The following is a 21,525-nucleotide window of genomic DNA, read 5'->3' as shown; positions in this document are numbered from 1 at the left end:
GCAGTTCAGAGTCAGCAACATTGCTGTGGGTCTGGAGTCACACGTAGGCCAGACCGGGTAAGGGCGGCAGATTTCCTTCCCTGAAGGACATTAGTGAACCAGATGGGTTTTTACAACAATCAATGATGGAGCGGTGTTCTGCGGCTGTGCCCGCCTGAGGGCAATGGACCGTTACATGGTCCGCGTCCCGCCCGTGCCGATCTTGTGCTGGGTGGGGCAGAAGAATCCAACCTGTAGTGTCATGTCCAAAGATGTACGGGTTAGGTGGATTGGCCATGCTAAATTGCCCCTTAGTGTCCAGGGATGTGCAGGGTAGGGTATGGGGTCATGGGGGTAGGGTGGGTGGATATGGGTAGAGAGCTTGTTCGAAGGGTCGTGCAGGCTCGATGGGCCGAATGGCCTCATTTTAAAAAATAATCTTCATTGTCACAAGTAGGCTTACATTAACACTGCAATGACGTTACTGCAAAAAGCCCCGAGTCGCCACATTGCAACGCTGACCGGGTACACAAAGGGAGAATTTGGGACTTGTGGGAGGAAACCGGAGCACCCGGAGGAAACCCACGCAGACATGAGGAGAACGTGCAGACTCCACACAGACAGTGACCCAAGCCGGGAATCGAACCTGGGACCCTGAAGCTGTGAAGGAACAGTGCTAACCACTGTGCTATCGTACAGCCCATAGGGAATTGCCATCTGCACCGCAGGGATTCTGTGATTCTACAAGAGATGTTAAAAAAATGTTTAAAATCATGGAGGAGGCCATCACGATACAATAGTCATTACTAAATCCAATGGGGAGTTCAGGAGAAACGTTGTTACCCAGAGAGTGGGGAGAATGTGGAACTCGCTCCTACAGAGAGTGGGGAGAATGTGGAACTCGCTCCCACAGGGAGTGGGGAGAATGTGGAACTCGCTCCCACAGGGAGTGTGGAGAATGTGGAACTGGCTCCCACGGGGAGTGGGGAGAATGTGGGACTCGCTCCCACAGGGAGTGGGGAGAATGTGGAACTCGCTCCAACAGAGAGTGGGGAGAATGTGGAACTCGCTCCCACAGGGAGTGGGGAGAATGTGGAACTCGCTCCCACAGGGAGTGGGGAGAATGTGGAACTCGCTCCCCCAGGGAGTGGGGAGAATGTGGAACTCGCTCCCACAGGGAGTGGGGAGAATGTGGAACTCGCTCCCACAGGGAGTGGGGAGAATTTGGAACTCGCTCCCACAGAGAGTGGGGAGAATGTGGAACTCGCTCCCACAGGGAGTGTGGAGAATGTGGAACTCGCTCCCACAGAGAGTGGGGAGAATGTGGAACTCGCTCCCACAGGGAGTGGGGAGAATGTGGAACTCGCTCCCACAGGGAGTGGGGAGAATGTGGAACTCGCTCCCACAGGGACTGGGGAGAATGTGGGACTCGCTCCCACAGGGAGTGTGGAGAATGTGGAACTCGCTCCCACAGAGAGTAGGGAGAATGTGGGACTCGCTCCCACAGGGAGTGGGGAGAATGTGGGACTCGCTCCCACAGAGAGTGGGGAGAATGTGGAACTCGCTCCCACAGAGAGTGGGGAGAATGTGGGACTCGCTCCCACAGAGAGTGGGGAGAAAGTGGGACTCGCTCCCACAGGGAGTGGGGAGAATGTGGAACTCGCTCCCACAGGGAGTGGGGAGAATGTGGAACTCGCTCCCACAGAGAGTGGGGAGAATGTGGGACTCGCTCCCACAGAGAGTGGGGAGAAAGTGGGACTCGCTCCCACAGGGAGTGGGGAGAATGTGGAACTCGCTCCCACAGGGAGTGGGGAGAATGTGGAACTCGCTCCCACAGAGAGTGGGGAGAATGTGGGACTCGCTCCCACAGAGAGTGGGGAGAAAGTGGGACTCGCTCCCACAGGGAGTGGGGAGAATGTGGAACTCGCTCCCACAGGGAGTGTGGAGAATTTGGAACTCGCTCCCACAGAGAGTAGGGAGAATGTGGGACTCGCTCCCACAGGGAGTGGGGAGAATGTGGAACTCGCTCCCACAGGGAGTGGGAAGAATGTGGAACTCGCTCCCACAGGGAGTGGGGAGAATGTGGGACTAGCTCCCACAGGGAGTGGGGAGAATGTGGAACTCGCTCCCACAGAGAGTGGGGAGAAAGTGGGACTCGCTCCCACAGGGAGTGGGGAGAATGTGGGACTCGCTCCCACAGGGAGTGGGGAGAATGTGGGACTCGCTCCCACAGAGAGTGGGGAGAATGTGGAACTCGCTCCCACAGAGAGTGGGGAGAATGTGGAACTCGCTCCCGCAGGGAGTGGGGAGAATGTGGAACTCGCTCCCACAGGGAGTGGGGAGAATGTGGGACTCACTCCCACAGGGAATGGGGAGAATGTGGAACTCGCTCCAACAGAGTGTGGGGAGAATGTGGAACTCGCTCTCACAGGGAGTGGGGAGAATGTGGGACTCGCTCCCACAGGGAGTGGGGAGAATGTGGAACTCGCTCTCACAGGGAGTGGGGAGAATGTGGGACTCGCTCCCACAGGGAGTGGAGAGAATGTGGGACTCACTCCTATGCGGAGTGGGGAGAATGTGGAACTCGCTCCCACAGGGAGTGGAGAGAATGTGGGACTCACTCCTATGCGGAGTGGGGAGAGTGTGGGACTCACTCCCACAGGGAATGGGGAGAATGTGGAACTCGCTCCAACAGAGTGTGGGGAGAATGTGGAACTCGCTCTCACAGGGAGTGGGGAGAATGTGGGACTCGCTCCCACAGGGAGTGGAGAGAATGTGGGACTCACTCCTATGCGGAGTGGGGAGAATGTGGGACTCGCTCCCACAGTGAGTGGGGAGAAAGAGGAACTCGCTCTCACAGGGAGTGGAGAGAATGTGGAACTCGCTCCCACAGGGAGTGGGGAGAATGTGGGACTCGCTCCCACAGTGAGTGGGGAGAATGTGGGACTCACTCCCACAGGGAGTGGGGAGAATGTGGGACTCGCTCCCACAGGGAGTGGGGAGAATGTGGGACTCACTCCCACAGGGAGTGGGGAGAATGTGGGACTCACTCCCACAGGGAGTGGGGAGAATGTTAGGCTGGATTCTCCAAAAATGGGGCTATGACCCCACGCCGGGGTAAAAATGCTGGCGTTTCGCTCCCGAGCTTCCTCAAAAAGCGATCAGCCGATTCATAGAATTTCATAGAATTTACATAGAATTTACAGTGCAGAAGGAGGCCATTCGGCCCATCGAGTCTGCACCGGCTCTTGGAAAGAGCACCCTACCCAAAGTCAACACCTCCACCCTATCCCCATAACCCCATAACCCGGTAATCCCACTCAACACTAAGGGCAATTTTGGACACTAAGGGCAATTTATCATGGCCAATCCACCTAACCTGCACATCTTTGGACTGTGGGAGGAAACCCACGCACACACGGGGAGGATGTGCAGACTCCGCACAGACAGCGACCCAAGCCGGAATCGAACCTGGGACCCTGGAGCTGTGAAGCAATTGTGCTAACCACAATGCTACCGTGCTGCCCCTCAAATGTGGGACTCGCTCCCACAGGGAGTGGGGAGCGAGTGGATTCACTTACCTTCAGGGGGCTGTCAGGGACTCGGAATAATTCACGCAGCTTTATCTGTGATATGGGCCCCCGCATATCCGGTTTGGAGTCTGCGCGCCGGGCGGCAGACGCCAGCAGCAGTGCCGAGCAACGTGGCGGACTCGGAGCACGGAGGCAGCACCGAAATGTAGGCCCCTTGCAACGGACCGGCCCGATATGCTACCCATGAGGCTCTACCCCTGGTGCCCGATCGCCCATCCCCCCACCCGGGCGGCCGCAGATCGAGTCCCCAGCCGCCACGCGTGGTTCCCGAACAACAACAGGTGTTTAGAACCCCACCGTCGGGAACTCGGCTGGCTAGTAGCAGCGGAGAATCGGTGGGCGGGCGTCTGGCAATGGCCCCCCCCCCCCCGCCGCGCGGAATAATTCGTGAAAAGGCCGATTGCCAGGTCCCGGAGAATCATCGGAGCGGCGCCGGGCTCGATTGCGGCGCGGGGCTGCGCAGGATCCACCCCCCACTCCCATAGGGACTGGCTGAGGCGAATCGGGTCAGGACGTTTAAGCGGGAAGGTGGATACACATATGAGTCTGTCACTGTCTGTGCGGAGTCTGCACGTTCTCCCCGTGTCGGCGTGGGTTTCCTCCGGGTCCTCCGGTGTGCTCCCCCAAGTCCCGAAAGACGTGCAGGTTATGTGGGGCTACGGGGATAGGGCGGGGGAACGGGCCGAGATGGGGGTGCTCTTTCAGAGGGTTGGTGCTGACTCGATGGGCCGAATGGCCTCCTCCCTCACTTTAATGATTCTATGGTTCTTTGGGTTGAATGGTCTGTTTCTTTGCTGTAAACACCATGGGCGTGATTCTCCGGAATGATCTCGCAGTGTTGTCACAAACTGCGGCACTCGGCCAAGTGAGGCCGGAAACGTTATTCAACATTAATTGGTCGACTTAGCGAGGCCTCACGGAATTTTTGCCCCAAATGCCGGCTCGCCAGCTGATTCTCCGGGACTGCCCTCATCAGCGCCACCCCCCCCCCCCCCCCCCCCCGCTAACACGGTTGAGCAGCAATTGCTCAGCCAACCCCAGCCAGCTTGCAATAATGGTGCTGAGGAGATCGGCCTCAGGATTTGGGGAGACTCCTGTACGCCTTGGAGGTCAGGAGGGATGTCCTGTTCCGTTGAGGGTCCTGGAGGGTGAGCCACGAGGCAGCCTGGGACGAGGTGGTGGCTGCCATCTGCTCGGGCAGTTTGAACAGGAGGACCGGCCTGCAGTGCAGGAAGGTCAATGACCGGGCAGCACGAGTGAGTAGACACCAATGGACCCCCACCCCCACAACGAGACCTCTCCTTCCCCAACCCCCCCCCTCCTTCAACTCCCCTAACCCTTCCCCCACTCCTTTCAATCCCCCAACCCCTCCTTCACCCGCCCCCTCCCCCCCCCACCACTGTGGACCACGCGTGTGGCTAATGATGCCCTCTCTGTGTCTCCTCAGGAAAAGCTCTTCCATTATCGTCGGGAGAGGGCCCAGACTGGCGATGGGGTGCTGGACTTGAGAATTCTCCCCTCCTTCAAGGAATTGGCCCTGGAGGTGACTGGTGTGGCCGAGCACATGGGGGGTCACCAACGTGGGGGCTGGCGGACGTCGCGGAGGTGAGGAACGGCCGGAGGCACCCTCTCCTGACTCTGGGGAGAGCACCCTGGGAGAGAGCTCCGAGGATGCCACCGTGGCCGTGGCACATCGGACCCCCCCCCCCCCCCCCCCCCCCACCAGCGCTGGTACACACACCTCGGTGCAAAATGTTAGTGGTCAGGAATCTGGGGCACAATCTGGGGAGCACCACGCAGCTGCTGATGCCCATCAGGTGGAGGCAGGAACCAGCAGGACAGACAGCAGTCGGAGGTCTGCGGGATCCCAGGACCCAGCTGGGTCCCAGTCAGATGCTGAGCCTCTGGGACAGAGATATCCGGAGCTGATGGGGACGATAGGGAGCGGTTGGGATGTTCAGAGAGATCCGCAGCCGATTGGAGGAGTCGCAGAGGCTACGGGCGTATGAGATGGCGCCGGCAATGAGTGCACCGAGGCCAACACTGCCAGGGTGGCGACTGCAGAGGAGGGCCTGGTACATGATGTTGGCACCATTAGTGAAGGTGTCCAAGGTGCACGGTGATGGCCATGGCTGAGGGACTCGGCAGTATGGCTGACTCACTCAGCACCAGCCCGACCTTGGATGAGGTTCTGCGGGACATGTCCCGTTCTCAGATGGGAATGACCGAGGCGCTGTGGAGCATGGCCCAGTCTCAGTTGGGCATTGCTGAGGTGCTGCAGAGCATGGTCCAATCGCTGAGGAGCATCGGCGAGGGTGTCGACATGGACCATGGGGCACCGCCAGGGCCGGCAGAGCCAGACGACGCAGGGCCAGCCGGGGCTTGAACCAGGCGAACCCCGGGCACCGGCCGGGACCATCCCACGGAGTGGCAACGATGGACACCAGCTTGCCCGAATTCCACCTGTCTGATGAGGCTGGGCCCTGAGGTCAGCACACGGGACAGGGCGGCACGGCTGTGCATGTGTCGGCGACAAGTGAGCCAGGGTCCTCTGGCACCAGCGCCCCCCAGAGGACAGCCGCCAGGGGCACCGGGAAGGGCTCGGGACAAGGTGAGCAGCTGGCTGTCTTCACCTCAGATGTGCATCCTGGGGACACACCGAGACATAGCGGTAGAGCCAGGAGGGCCAGGAATGTTGAAACTGAGAGCCCCGGGGTTGGGTGGGGGTGTGGATGGGGCGTGGCGGTTGGGGTGGGGGTGGGGGGATTGGAGGGGCAGTATCTCCGGGAGTGTGTATTGCACAGCACATTAAAATCCTTTTTTAAAACCATTATGATGCCTCTGTCACTTTCTCCCGCAATGCGGGCAGGTCCCCGGACCCTTTGCCATCTCTCCAGGCATCTCCCCCTCCCCGTGGCTCCCACCCACACTCTGGCCGTAGACAAGTCCCCGGAGCTGGGCCCAGCCCCTGGGTGTTGGGGTGTCGGCTGCTGCGGGTGTGGTGTCGCCTCCCGCAGTGTCCAGGCATCAGGGTGTGATTGGGCTGTTAGGCAATGACTCCCACGTGCTACATGGCCCGCCCACCCCCAGGAATCCACTTGGCATCTGTGAAGCGCTCACTTAACCACGATTGCCAATTCCCTATTAGCGATAGCCTTCAGCCGCACAGCCAGCGGCCTCGGCAGTCGGTGTGCGGTCCGGGGGCAGACGGACAGGGACACGGGTTGCCCCAGGACTGGGCAAATGATCCAGGGGTTGGCATGCTGGTGCCATGGGCGGTTGCCCCCTCCGGGTGCCCCCCCCAGTGCCACCCCCCCACTCCCTATGTCAACCCACCCCTGCGGAGGGTTACCCACCCCCATCCAATGGTCCCCCACCCCCCGCCAAGCACTGGGGTGGCAAGCCCAGCACCCCCAGGCTCTTTGCCTGTGAGCAAAGATGGCTACCCACTTCCTTGGCTCCCCACAGAAGCCCTTCCGCCAGGTTCACGTTTTATAAAAGGTGTCCGGTTTCATCGCAAACTGTTTGGCGCCTGGCGCGAATCTCGTTTTTGGCCTCTCCCACTATTCACTGGGCTCGTTACGCTTGAGTGAGAGCGCAACAAGGCCGGAGAATTGCACCCTATGTAATTCTATAACCTAAACTTTCTGAGGCTATCCTGGCATGGCTATATCCTGTCATGGCCACAGGGTTGTGTCATGATATGCACTCATGCACATAATGAGATACAGACAGGCAGTGACAGACACCCAGTACAGCCAATCAACACACAGGACAGAACACAACCAATCACCAGGCAGAACACTAGAGGGTGGTCTCCCACTATAAAACACACGAGGCATCAGCACTCCGCCTCTTTCCACTGGTGACAACTGTAGTGACAGTCAGGGTGTATATATCAGTTAGCACCTTCTACACGTGGCTCAGAGTTAGTCTGGTCTAGTTAGTTATAGTAAGCACACTTAGATTGGTAGTGTCAAACCCAAAGCGAACTGTGTGCACTGCTTAACAAGTTCAATAAAGCGTATTGAACTAACATCAAAGTTTGGAGTCTACTTTCAAGTACAACTGCATCCAGTTGCAGTCCGTGTTACCCCAGGGTAATTAACACGACAGTTTGGAGAGTGTACCACATATCTTGATTTCAAAGCGTGAAGAATGTGAAAAGGAAAGGATAAGGAAGGAGAGAGAATGATGGGAGGACAATGGGAATATACAGCGTCAGTTCAATAGCTCAGGTAATTGGGTGTTATTTAAATTGCAAAGGTTACCACATTTGCATGGAAATCATTTCAACTTCAGATGGTTTGATAGCTTTGTTAAAATAGCAGACATTTCACCATTATCCACGTGTTTATATGCTAATACGTACAGAACACAAACAAAAGCTCTTCTCCCTCAAAGTTGCTAAACCTTAAAGAATAACCATTAAACGATTTCTTTCGAAAAATGTAAAGTACAACTAAAGCACTGTGACGGAAAATTCAGCGAAGGAACCTTTTATTGTACCAGAATTTGTCAAAGCACCATGACGATGGAAGAAGCAAGTCAGTGATAATCAGAATTTAACAGCTACAGATCAAAGAGCTTTGTCGTGTTCCGGTTAAAGCAATTTGAAGCTATGACATTATTCTGCAAATTGAATACTAATCAATAATAATAATCTTTATTATTGTCACATTTCATTAACCTTGCAATGAAGTTACTGTGAAAAGCCCCTAGTCGCCACACTACGCCGCCTGTGCAGGTACATAGAGGGAGAATTCAGAATGTCCAATTCACCTAACAAGCACGTCTTTCGGGACTTGTGGGAGGAAACCGGAGCACCCGGAGGAAACCCACGCAGACACGGGGAGAAGGTGCAGACTCCGCACAGACTGTGACCCAAGCCGGGATTCGAACCTGGGACCCTGGTGCTATGAAGCAACAGTGCTAACCACTGTGCTACCGTGCCGCCCCCATAATATTACATCAACCATTAAATTGGTTGCAATGACCAGTTATCATCATGATACCTTCTGTATTTAGCACAACAATTTAGTGTTGTATCGAGTGGAGTCCATTTTTTAAAGCTATTATTCAATAAATAAGCAATGATCCAACTAATAATACAAATTAAAACTTTTGCCCTTGTTGCCATTGCAATATTGGCTGACTGCTGTGGGGACTAAATGGGAGCTCGCCGCTTGCGCAATGCCTGTAATGGCGGCCTGAGTGATAAGTCAAGTGGAATAAAACTGGTTGGCCCAGCACTAAAACCAACCATACAAAATATGCACAAGTAACATTTAATTGCATGTCACAGAGTCAGTGATCAAAATTTAATATATAATGGCAAGGTACAATCTCAAAACTGAACAGAAAGCATGTAGTTGTTCTACAACATTCCTCTGACTAGCTAAGCATTTCCATCATCTACAGGCACCATACATACTGTACCATTCTGTACAGCACATCCTCACAATAAAAGACACAATTGGTATAATTACACAGTTCATATAAATAATGTTTCTGTTAGAAATAAATGACCAAATAAGTATTTTTAAAACAGAAATACTGAATGTAGCCAGTACATACATTTTGAAAAAAAAAATAATGTCAAAACCTTTGTCTGTTGAAACAATTAGCACCTTTTTGACACCAGCACCCCGGACACCCAGGACACTGATGTGTCAGAAACTATACTGTGTGGTTCCTTGAGCCTGTGCGTGGAGGGTGATGTCCATCAAATGAGCAAGCTTTGAGATTCAGGATGGCAAGAGGAACATTAATGCCGACATGTAGTGAATATCCAGGGTTCAGTGCCCACCTTGCTAGAGTTGTAGTTCAAGTGCTGCATATCTCAGCTGTAAAATCATCCCCGGATGCGGTATGGGTGGGTGGGGGGTCTCTGGGCCACAGTTGAAGAGACGGCAGCAATGTTCTCGTTCCACTGAACTCAGTTTAGAGGTTTCTGACAGCTGTTGGCTGCCTGTCCGATGACTTTCTCTTTGGAAGGTTGGGGAGGGGTGGAGAGCAGTGCACAGAGCTGATGTGATGGATGGACAGGGAAGGAGGTGGCAAGCTCCGTTGGGGCTGGCTGGCACCAAGGGGGCATGTTTTTCAGTGGAAGGCAGCTTCTCAGTAATCTGATAATTGAGCAAAGCTGTAGAGAGTCATGCGTCTACAGTATGTGTCGACTGTGTTCCAATATGGTGTCGATGACCAATCTTTCTAGTGAATGGATCCTGGAGATCTCAGCATGGCTCCTGATTAGATTTTTACCGTTTGGATCCCAATGACCAGGCAAGGTAATTTCCTCATGGGTGGAGTGGATTTAGCTGCACCTACGTCAGGTAAATTATCAGTGCTGTATTCCCTTTGCTGGTTGTTGCCTAGTTGGGAATCTCACACCCTAGCCCTTTTAACCTCAGATAAGCGAATGTCTCCCTACAGAACATACAGTGCAGAAGGGGGCCATTCGGCCCATCGAGTCTACACCGACCCACTTAAGCCCTCACTTCCCACCCTATCCCCATAACCCAATAACCCCTCCTAACCTTTTTGGTCACTCAGGGCAATTTATCACGGTCAATCCACCTAACCTGCACGTCTTTGGACTGTGGGAGGAAACCGGAGCACCCGGAGGAAACCCGGGGAGAACGTGCAGACTCCGCACAGACAGTGACCCAGCGGGGAATCGAACCTGGGACCCTGGAGCTGTGAAGCCACAGTGCGATCCACTTGTGCCAGCGTGCTGCCCAGAGTACCGGGAGGTGCTCGCTTCCAGCCAACATGGATTTCTCAGTAGGTTGGCCCATCGACTCTGATGCACAAGGGAATTCCGTGTCTGTCAGACATCAGGCAGGCGAAAATAAAACCCTACATGGGAGACAACTAGCAAATCGGAGGTAGAGGAATCTTCTAGAAGTATCTTCTTCCAAAATTGAAGAGCAGCTGATATTAGTATTTGTTATTACCTTCCATCCATCCTTATCATGAGGCATTCGCACATTTTGTCAACTCATTTCCATCAGTGTTATTGATTTTTCCTTTTGTAGTATTATTTGGGCAGATTTACGGTGAGTGAGAGGATCCATTCCCAAAGGTTGCCAAAGGAACCAATGACGGGAAGCACAAAATCTTGTGCAGGTCGCAACAAACAGGCCTCACATTTCCTGGTAAATGCAGCGATCAGTTTTCCACCGATTCGGCATCAATCCATTCTTCCTGAGAAGTCAGTCTGAATAAGAACTTATTCCTGGATTTTCCACAGTGATCTAAGATAATCTCTCCAAGAACTTCCAGCAAATGATAAGCCAAATCCATCGTCCTGTTATAGGAAGCAGACCAGGCCGATCTCCACACGATACTGCTTGGCCGGCGAGAGACGAGGAAGTCCCTGAATTTCAACAATTGGAAGTCGATCGACAACTTGGGTGTGAAAAAGGAACTGCGTCTGCTGCCATGTTCCATCTTGAATCTAGGGTCAACAAACAAACATGAGTCAGAATGAAGCAGAGGAACAGCAGGATCCAGGGATACTGACACACAATCCAGACCCTTGGCTATGTGGTTCGTCCTTGACCGCTTTCTGAAATGGCCCAGCAAGCCATTCTCAGTTGTCTCAAGGGCAGTTAGACATGGGCAAATGCATTGCCAGAGATTTTACCATCCTGTGAATGAATTCTCCAATTAATGTAGGAATTTCTGATATATATTGTATTATCTGTATCTGGTGCAGTAATGGGGAAACGCCTGGGTTAGTGTGTGTCTGTCTCTACTGCAGTGAGGCTTTTAGAAATCCTGGTTTAAAAGACAGGCATACACTGTGGCTACAGAAGGGGTAATTAAAGCATCATAAAAGTATCATCATCCATAAGGCAGCACAGTAGCACAGTGGTTAGCACAGTTGCTTCACAGCTCCAGGGTCCCAGGTTCGATTCCCGGCTTGGGTCACTGTCTGTGTGGAGTCTGCATGGTCTCCCCGTGTCTGCGTGGGTTTCCTCCGGGTGCTCCGGTTTCCTCCCGCAGTCCAAAGACGTGCAGGTTAGGTGGATTGGCCATGCTAAATTGCTCATAGTGTCCAAAAAAAAGGTGAGTTGGAGATACTGGGTTACGGGTGTGGGCTTAAGTGAGGTGCTATTTCCAAGGGCCAGTGCAGACACAATGGGTCAAATGGCCTCCTTCTGCACTGTAAATTCTAAATTCTATGATCATCCATTCCAAACATGTATAGTGTTTACCTAAGTAGGGCAAATAGAATTTTGTTTATAGAAAGAAGGTTCCTTGGTGGTTAGATAATTGAGGGGTTATGGTTAGCCTCAGTAAGATGGTCATAACCCAGTCAGTGGGATAGATATGATGGAGTTAATGGGGGAAGGGCCAGGGGCTGAAGCAGTCCGGTATTAAGTTCCAGTTTAGATTTCGCTGTGAACAGAACAATGTTTTTGCCAAAATGCTGGGGAGTTAAATAATAGTTTGACACAGGCAAGAATTGGCAGGCTGTTTCCTGAAGGATCTCTTTCTCTCAAAGCAGCTTCTCCAAGGCAGCTCTTTCCAGCAAGTAGTCCTGTGTTTACGAACTGTATTTAAAAATGGATCTTGAGCTGAGAGGGGTTTTGCTTGATTGGAGATAAAAAGATAAAAAGTTAAAGTGTATCATTTTATTGATAAGCATTATTTAATTGGTAAACGTAAGCTATTTATGTATAATGTTAAAGTTAGTTTAACACTGTGTTAATAATTACATTAATTTAAATGTACCATATCCCTATTTGTGCTTGGAGACATAAGTATCCTTTCCTCACAGTCTGACAAATTATATAAAATATTGGGGTTTCTGTCCAGTGTCTTAGCAAATATTTGGGTCTTGTCCGGGATCATAATTTACAAAAAAACAATCCAAGCTGTGTGGTTCATTGTTAGAGGTTGTGGGAATTCGATATTAATTGAATACAGGCGATGGGCATTAGCTGGACATTCACTTGATCCCCTATAAATAGACACAGACTGAAACTGGGGTTCGGAGGTGTATACTGTAATTAACAACTCTGTAAATTAATATAAAAATGTGTAAGGTTGGCACTGCCAGGTTGGCATTGCCAGGGAGCGGGACTATGGACTGGGTCTCAAGGGAACCCCTTTGGGAGGCGGGTCCCACTATATGCGAGGAGTGGCAATGATGGGGAGGGTGGGATGGTACCCAGATTCCACGATTATGAGATTAGGGTGGCCTTTAGAAAATGGTGCCCTGGTCTCAGCGGGGCGGGGCCCAGTGGCTTTATCAGGTCCCGCCCCGCCAGAATAACAGGCAAAACATGCCCTCTTGCTTTTCTTTGACAAAGTGTCAGAAGATCCGGAGTGAAAACCTTGCTCTATTTCTGGAGAGAAACACTTTTCAGTCAGAACGTGACACTTTGCCATATTTTAGGAAAATCCTGTCCAGTAGGTCACACAGGCTCTATGGAGAGGGAAACACAGTTAATATTTCGGGTTCAACATATCCCTTCTTCAGATCTGAATGTTGGTTCCAAAGAAGATCCATATTGGACTCGAATCGTGAACTCTTTCTCTCGCCATAGATTCTGGCAGGCCAACTCACTTTTTCCAATCACTTTTGTTTTTTGTATGAGAGAAGACAGAGGTTTGATAGTTATTTAAGCTTAAGGGAATGTTTGATAGGCTAAATACAGACAGCGTGATTCTCCGGAATCAGCGCAATGGCCCAACGGCGGCGCAGAAACGGCGCGATCCACTCCGGCGCCGGGCCGACCGGCAGTAACAAAATCCTCCACACTTCCGGGGGCGAGGCCGCTCGGCCATGGCGGAGCCCTACAAGGGCCGGCGCGGAGGGGAAGAGTGACCCCACGACACAGGCCCGCCCGCAGATCGGTGGGCCCCGATCGCGGGCCAGGCCACCGTGGGGCACCCCTGGGGTCGGATCCTGCCGACCCCCCCGAGGACCGCCCCAGCCGACATACCTGCCAGGTCCCGCCGTGTGGGACCATGTCTAATCCACGCCAGCGGGACTGGCCTAAAACCGACGGCCGCTCAGCCCATCGGGGCCGGAAAATTGCCGGGGGGGGGCCGTGGCGTGAACCCCGCCCCCGACCGAAAACCAGTGCTGGAGAATACGGCAGCCCCGCGTCGGGGCGATGGGGCGGGATCCGTGCCGACCCCCGGGAAGAATCCCGCCCAGAGTATCTCCAGATCAAAATCAGGGATCATAATAATAACCTTTATTGTCACAAGTAGGCTTACATTAACACTGCAATGAAGCTACTGTGAAAATCCCCTAGTCGCCACATTCCAGCACCTGTTCAGGTACACAGAGGGAGAATTCAGAATGTCAAATTCACCTAACAAGCACGTCTTTCGGGACTTGTGGGAGGAAACCGGAGCACCCGGAGGAAACCCAAGCAGACACGGGGAGAACGTGCAGACTCCGTACAGACAGTGACCAAAGCGGGAATCGAACCTTGGACACTGGTGCTGTGAAGCAACAGTGCTAACTACCGTGCCGCCCAAAATATAATGTAGTCACTTCTAAATCCGATGGAGAATTTAAAAGAAATTCCTTTACACAAGGAATGTAAAGTTCATGATCACAAGCAGTGGTTGAGGAAATGAGTATTGATATGTTTGCAGAGAAGCTGGATAAAGACATGAGGGGAGATGTGCTGATGGGTCTTGTGAAGAGTGGTGTGAGGAGGTTTTCTGAGTTGTACATTCTGTGTCATTTTACATTCAGAACATTTTCCAAACAGACCAATAAGGTGCCTCTGAACTTTGTCGCAAAACAGAAATGAAGCTGAATTGCTCATTACAAAATGCATAGGGATTTACCTTGCACCCGTCTCTTATAATCTTAGGTTGAGATATTGTGTTTGCCTTAAATATCTGTCCATTCCACCCTCTGAAACGCATAGAATTAGCATAAGAATCATTGTTGCTGGTGTTCTTCCAGACTGGGAAATTGAGGCAATGAATTGTAATGGTCTGGACGGCCTCCGAGCTCAGCAAATGCAAAAAATTCATCTGTACTTTCCCAATTCCAAAGTCCAGCTGCAAAGAAAAGATAACTGGTTAGTAAGCAGGGAAAGCGAGATCAGTGAAAAGGCATGAAATTCAAACCGGCTTCATCATAGGAAAGAGAGAGAGAATGCTGTCAATGTGGGTTCTGTGGAGAGTTTGAAGAACCTGGGATTGTTTTCCTGGGAGCGGAGAAGATTGAGAGGAGCTTCAATGCAGGCGTTCCTGATTTGATGGGATTTGATGAAGTAAATAAAACTGTTTCCAGTGGCAGGAGGGTCAGTAACCCGAGGTACATCAGACGTTGTGGGAAAACAGAGGCGGGACTCTCTGATCCTGAGGCTAAGCGCGTCGCGTTTTATGACGGCGTCAACAGGTCCCTAGGATCAGGAATCCTGAGCCCTACAGTGGGCCAGCACGGCACTGGAGCGACTCACGCAGTTCCAGCTGCCGATTCCCGGCGTCCGATCGAGCGCCGCGGGTCTGTGCACGCGCGCTGTGGCCGAGGCGAATTCGCGCAGGTGCTTGGGTAGCCTTCTCCGCGCCGGCCCCGCGCAACATGGCGGAGAGCCACGCGGGCCCAGCGCGGAGGAACATAGGCCCCCACCGGGACAAGCCGGCCTGCCGATCGGTAGGCCCCCATCGCGGGCCAGGCCACTGTGGAGGCCCCCCCTGGGGTCGGATCCCCCCCCCCCAGTTATTTTAGGCAGCGTGCTGTTGTGATCTGGATGGCACAGTCTGAAGGAGATTCATTACTAACTCGCAAAACAGAATTGGCTGAAAACCTGACGGGGGATCTTTGTATGACTGGGAGAAAAGAGCGGTGGCACGGGGAGGGGGGTGTAATTGGATAGCCTTTTCAAAATGCTAGCATGGGAATGATGGACCGAATTTCCTCCTTTTACTGCTTTAAGATCCTAATTGTTAAACTAGAAAAAATATATAATGTAGTTACTTTTAAATCCGATGGAGAATTCAAGACTGGCACGATGGCACAGCGGTTAGCACCATTGCTTCACAGCTCCAGGGTCCCAGGTTCGATTCCGGCTTGGGTCACTGTCTGTGCGGAGTCTGCACATCCTCCCCGTGTGTGCGTGGGTTTCCTCCGGGTGCTCCGGTTTCCTCCCACAGTCCGAAGATGTGCAGGTCAGGTGGATTGGCCGTGATAAATTGCCCTGAGTGTCCAAAAAGGTTACGGGGCTAGGGTGGAGGTGTGGACTTGGGCAGGGTGCTCTTTTCAAGGCCCGGTGCAGACTTAATGGGCCGAATGGCCTCCTCCTGCACTGTAAATTGTATGTATGAATGTATTTGAGGAATATTTTGAGGCTGAAATCTATTCTATCATCATTTGCCATCTATATGTGCGCTTGTCTCAGGAAGGATCACTGGCTTACTATCAGAAAAAGAGCTCTCTGACCTTGGAAACAGTCTCTCCTTATTTAGTCTATTGAAACCCTTCCTGATTGTGAACACCTCTCTTGAATCCTCTCTTCTCCTCCTCTGCTCTGAGGGGAACAAGCCCAGGTTCTCCACATGAACTGAAGTCCCTCATTACCTTCGTCGTACTGAGAGGGTGTAAACAGGTTTGGCCGCCAGCGCTAAAATTGCAGAACACTTCGATTGTGTCCGAGGGGCAGCCCAGGTTGGGATCGATCCAGTATTTATCTGCAAAAGATAGAAAAGGGCCGGCGTCAGAAACCGGTACTCGGCTATTGCTGCTTCCCAGGTGCGATTGAAACAAACTCACCGTTCGATAGTTTACTCTCGCAGTTCAGCAAGTCCCGACAAACACGAACAGGGTGATCCTTTGTTCCCAGTGGGTGCTTGATACTGTGCATCAGACTGCTGAGATAGTGTAGAGTTTTGAATACCTCCATGCCTTGATCCATGACTGGTGTTTCAGTATTCTGGTAATTCTACAGAACGTATTAACATGGGCGTGAGATCGCTGGCACCGTGCGGAGATATGAACACAGCCAATGTCATCAGAAAACCATCCAGCGCACCGAGGTCAAAACACCAATCAACACAAAATCTACACCCTGGTCAAAGGTTCAATTTGCATTTCCACCGTTGGTGACAAAACCAACGAAACGTAAAGGAAATACGGTGTCATGTGAGAGTACCTTCAAGAAATGGATGTTTAAGCAATGTACCTTTAAGAAATGGAGCTGATCATATTACTGAAGTGATGTCAGAGGGTGGCAGGTTTGTGGAGATACATTGGGAAGTACTAAAATGGCTACACATGATGTAGATGTGGGAAATGCTGTTCCTATCAAACAACATCCATATAGACTTAATCCTTTAAAATTGGCACAGGTTAACAAAGAGATTGAGAGTATGCTTAAAAATGGCATAATTGAAGTGGGTTGCAGCTAATGGAGCTCACCCATAGTGATGGTACCTAAACCAGACAGTACCCAACGGTTGTGTGTGGACGATAGAAAGGTTGCAGGAATGGACTCTTATCCTGTCCCACGTTTGGAGGATTGCATTGAGAAAGTGGGACAATCAGCTTTCATTTCCAAATTGGATTTATTTAAAGGTTACTGGCAGGTACCTTTATCCGAAAGGGCGAAGGAGATTTCAGCTTTTGTGACTCCAGATGGTATATACCAATTCAAAGTTATGCCATTTGGCATGGAAAACGCCCCAGCCACATTTCAACGGTTAACTAACAAAGTTGTTTCAGGATTACCCAATTGTGCTGTACACATCGACGATTTGGTCATTTTCAGCCAGACATGGACAGAACATTTAAAACATCTGATGGAGTTATTCAATCGACTTCAGGAGGCGGGTTTGGTGATAAACCTAGCCAAAAGTGAATTTGGAAAAGCCCAAGTCACGTTCCTTGGCCATACAATCGGACAGGGTCAAATGGTCACACGGGATGTGAAAACAAAAGTTATTGGGGAGTTTCCGATACCCTCGACACGAAGGGAAATAATGCGATTTCTTGGCATGACTGGATTTGATCGAACCTTTGTGCAAAAGTTTTGTAGCGTGATTGCTCCACTGATGGACTTGCTGGTGAAACGTCAAAAATTTCAATGGACAACGGAGTTTCAACAGGCATTTGACTGCCTGGAAGATGTGGTAACCAATGCTCCTGTATTGGAGAATTGCAAGGGACTCTGTGATCAGATTGAACTAAAGTATCTGACTTTAAACAGAAATGCCGAGGCGTAGAGGAATGGATGGATCGTGCAGAGACCTTCTTGTTCCAAGAGACTGTCAATCGAGAAGGATTTCAGTTGGAGGAAGAAGAACGGGAAAAAAAATGGACTATATTATTATACCTGTTTGCGTGTGTTGCTTTTTTTGAACCGGTAAAGTATTTTTACTGTGTGCATTTCTTAATTGATGGTGCAAAGGTGAAAAATGAAACCATCTTGAAGTTTATGGGGTTTTTTTTCTTGAGGGGAGGTGTCATGTGAGAGTACCTTTAAGAAATGGATGTTTAAGCAATGTACCTTTCAGAAATGGAGCTGATCATATTACTGAAGTGATGTCAGAGGGTGGGGGGAGCTGAGCTCACTTCTGCTTTTGGTTTCAGTTTGAGGAGAAAGCTGGGAGTGTCTGTGTGTTTTGCTGAGAGCTGCAGGAAGAAACAGGGCTGGTCTGTTGATGTCTGCAATCCAAAGACTATAAATATATTGAAGGTAACCTCATGTCTGTTTTTGAAGGTTGAAGTCTTTTGATGTTAAAAGGAACAGTTTGAAGGATTATTTAGTGTTGTAGTCTTTTGGGGTTATCTTTGAAGTAATGGGTGTTAAGATATTCAACGTTTGTTTTTAAAAGGTTAATTAAGTTCATAGAATAAACATTGTTTTGTTTTAAAAACCATTTGTTCATAATTGCTGTATCACACCTGGAGAGTACGCTGTGTGCTTCCCACACCACAATCTATTAAAAGTTGTGGGTCGGCTGAACTCCATGAAACACTTTGGGGTTCTGTAAACCCGGACCCATAACAATGGGCGGACCTTTTCAGTCTGGAGTTTAAGTCTGGTGGGGGGAGTGGAAATCAGAGTGACTTGGGCGGGAGAGAGGGGTGGCTGAAATCGAGAGACCTTGCATTGTTCAGCGAATGAGTTATGCTCGTGCGAGGAGAAGGTTGAAATGATGGCAAGGAATCTGAGACGCCGCTACCTGATTGGCTCCAAAGTCCAGGCACCATATTTAAATGCTCTCGGACAGTGGTACCCTCTCTCACTCTGCTCCTTCATTCTCCTCCCTACCCTACCAGCCCTGCCTCAGGCTCCCCCTCCCCAGTGCCCAGCCCTGGCCCAGCGTGCGTTACAGGCAGCTGATGTCTGTCAGTGACAGTGTGAAAGGAAAGCAAAAGTGGCGACTACTGGCCTCAAAATCCAGACAAAGTCTAATTCGCCAGGTGAATACCACCTGTGTACTGTTGTGAAACAGAACATTCTAAATTGGCATTCTTCGGGCACTTAATTTGGAGGGGGAGGAAGATTCTGAAGTGTTGGTGTTTTAATGACCATTCGTGACTTGCAAATGGGGTTCCCACCGCAGCTCCATGGATATTCGACCTGCCAGGAATATCGGGAGAACATGATTCCAAAATAATTTCCCGATGTTGAGTGTGACGATATGCATAAGGCAAGATTGCACGTAATGTTCTGCACGACCTCTGACCACTAGGTGGCAGTAAACCCATCATGTGACCCTGTGATCTGGGAATTGGGAGTAGGTCGTGCTGGAGGATAGATGTATTTTGCAGTAGTTCCACAATAGTTGATTAATGTTAGTAGTTTATTATTTTATCTATCCTAGTTATCTTCATAAGAATCATAGAATACTAGAATTTACAGTGCAGCAGGGGGCCATTCAGCCCATCAAGTCTGCACCGGCCCTTGGAAAGAACACCCTACCTAAGCCCACACCTCCACCCTATCCCCGTAACCCCACCTGACCTATTTTGAACACTAAGGGCAATTTAGAAGAGTCAATCCACCTAACCTGCACATCTTTGGACTGTGGGAGGAAACCGGAGCACCCGGAGGAAACCCACGCAGACACTGGGAGAACGTGCAGACTCCGCACAGACAGTGACCCAAGCCGGGAATCGAACCTGGGACCCTGGAGTTGTGAAGCAACTGTGCTACCGTGCTGCCCAACTTATCACACAGTTGTTTTACAATAAATTATTTAAACTAAATGCTCAAATTCACTTTGGCCTGTCTGAAGGACATGACATTGGGAAACTAATTTTTGGCCTCAGGTAAAGCCTATTCCCCATCCACTACCATTCCCATCGCTGGCAGGATCGGAAAATCCCGCCCTGTGAAACCGCTAATAGATTCCAGCGTTTTGTCAAATCTGGGTCGATTTATTAACCACGTAACTCTCTGTAACATGTGTGCTGTTGTGCAGGGTAATGAAGGTGACATCCTCACCAAGTTGCATTTGTCCATGTGTGATGCTATCAGCTTCCAGGAAAACCTTTTGGAATTTCATTTTGAAGTCCTAAGACATTCCAAATCACAAAATATAATGAGACTGAAAAACTTGGGGCGCATTGGGAATGCCAATAATTCAGGGAAATTACTTTTCTCTGGCCTTTCGAGGTTTATTACTGAGCTGTAACTGTGGAATTAAGACATTGACTATTTTACACACCAAGCAGTCAAGTTGCTCCCCGAGACCTCTGCAGAAAATGGAATTTGGTGTTTCGTTGGGTTAAAAAGGGCCTTTTTGAAATGTCTCTAAATAACCAGGGTTTACCGTGTCCAATCCTTCCATGGCCCTGCTCTTCCCATCCTCTGTAACGTTTTCTAGCCCCATGCCCTCCAAGGTCTCAGTTCTTCTCCTCCAAATCCGGCTCCATTTTTATTGCCCCACCATTAGCGGCCGTGCCTTCAGCTGCCAGGGCCAGAAGCTGTCAAATCCCTTCCCCAAACCTCTCCATATCTCCGTCTTCTGTTCTAAAGTCTTCTTTAATATCTATCTTGCTTTTGTTCACCTGCCTGAATACCTCCACATACAGCTTTAGGTTGATAATCACTTCTGTAAGACACTTTGGGATGTTTCCCACGTTCAAGGTGCTGTATAAACGCAAGTTGCTGTCATTATGGACAGTCAGAAGATACTTTAGTTCAGCAAAAGACTGATTACCTCAAACTGAAGAGCTTCGTTGGATGCGATCAGGGCTTGAATAGCTGCGTTGATGTCCACGTACCTCTGCACAACAAGGAATAAAGGACAAAGTGAGCGAGAGACACCATCAGTAGGGCTGCCCCTTTGCTGCACGTTCTGCTCAAAAAACTTCATGGAGGTTAGTGCTGTAGAACATAGAACATAGAACATTACAGCGCAGTGCAGGCCCTTCGGCCCTCGATGTTGCGCCGACCTGTGAAACCACTCTAAAGCCCATCTACACTATTCCCTTATCGTCCATATGTCTATTCAATTACCATTTGAATGTCCTTAGTGTTGGCGAGTCCACTACTGTTGCAGACAGGGCATTCCACACCCTTACTACTCTCTGTGTAAAGAATCTACCTCTGACATCTGCCCTATATCTATCTCCCCTCAATTAAAAGCTATGTCCCCTCGCGCTAGCCATCACCATCCAAGGAAAAAGGCTCTCACTGTCCACCCTATCCAATCCTCTGATTATCTTGTATGCCTCAATTAATTCACCTCTTAACCTTCTTCTCTCTAACAAAAACAGCCTCAAGTCCCTCAGCCTTTCCTCATAAGATCTTCCCTCCATACCGGGCAACATTCTGGTAAATCTCCTCTGCACCTTTTCCAATGCTCCCACATGCTGTGGGTTGGAACAGTTCCCATCTCAACCATCAAGTGTCGACATCAAGCACTTACAGGCCAGGTCTACCACAGTTAGATTGCAAGTCTCATTGACCAAATCTTAAAAATTAGTTCTCAGATTTAACGTAAAATGGCCACT

General features: G+C 50.6%; 2 protein-coding genes across 2 annotated transcripts in view; both read right to left on the bottom strand.

Annotated features, from left to right (window-relative positions):
• Positions 1-3,626, bottom strand: part of znhit6 (zinc finger HIT-type containing 6) — a 96,571-nt gene extending 92,945 nt beyond the window's left edge. Inside the window, exon 1 of the mRNA XM_072512841.1 lies at positions 3,561-3,626. Within this exon, the coding sequence (XP_072368942.1) occupies positions 3,561-3,626 (66 nt within the window). The remainder of the gene's footprint in view (positions 1-3,560) is intronic.
• A 4,429-nt stretch (positions 3,627-8,055) lies between these two features.
• LOC140427240 (uncharacterized) overlaps positions 8,056-21,525 on the bottom strand; it is a 435,573-nt gene continuing 422,103 nt past the window's right edge. Inside the window, 5 exon segments of the mRNA XM_072512840.1 lie at positions 8,056-11,034; positions 14,400-14,618; positions 16,141-16,250; positions 16,333-16,501; positions 20,730-20,795. Of these exon segments, the coding sequence (XP_072368941.1) occupies positions 10,888-11,034; positions 14,400-14,618; positions 16,141-16,250; positions 16,333-16,501; positions 20,730-20,795 (711 nt within the window). The 3' untranslated portion in view covers positions 8,056-10,887.

Source organism: Scyliorhinus torazame, chromosome 7, assembly GCF_047496885.1.
Source record: "Scyliorhinus torazame isolate Kashiwa2021f chromosome 7, sScyTor2.1, whole genome shotgun sequence".
Lineage (NCBI taxonomy): Eukaryota > Metazoa > Chordata > Chondrichthyes > Carcharhiniformes > Scyliorhinidae > Scyliorhinus > Scyliorhinus torazame.
The sequence above is the reverse complement of the archived record's forward strand: the minus strand, read 5'-3'. Positions and strand labels throughout refer to the sequence as shown.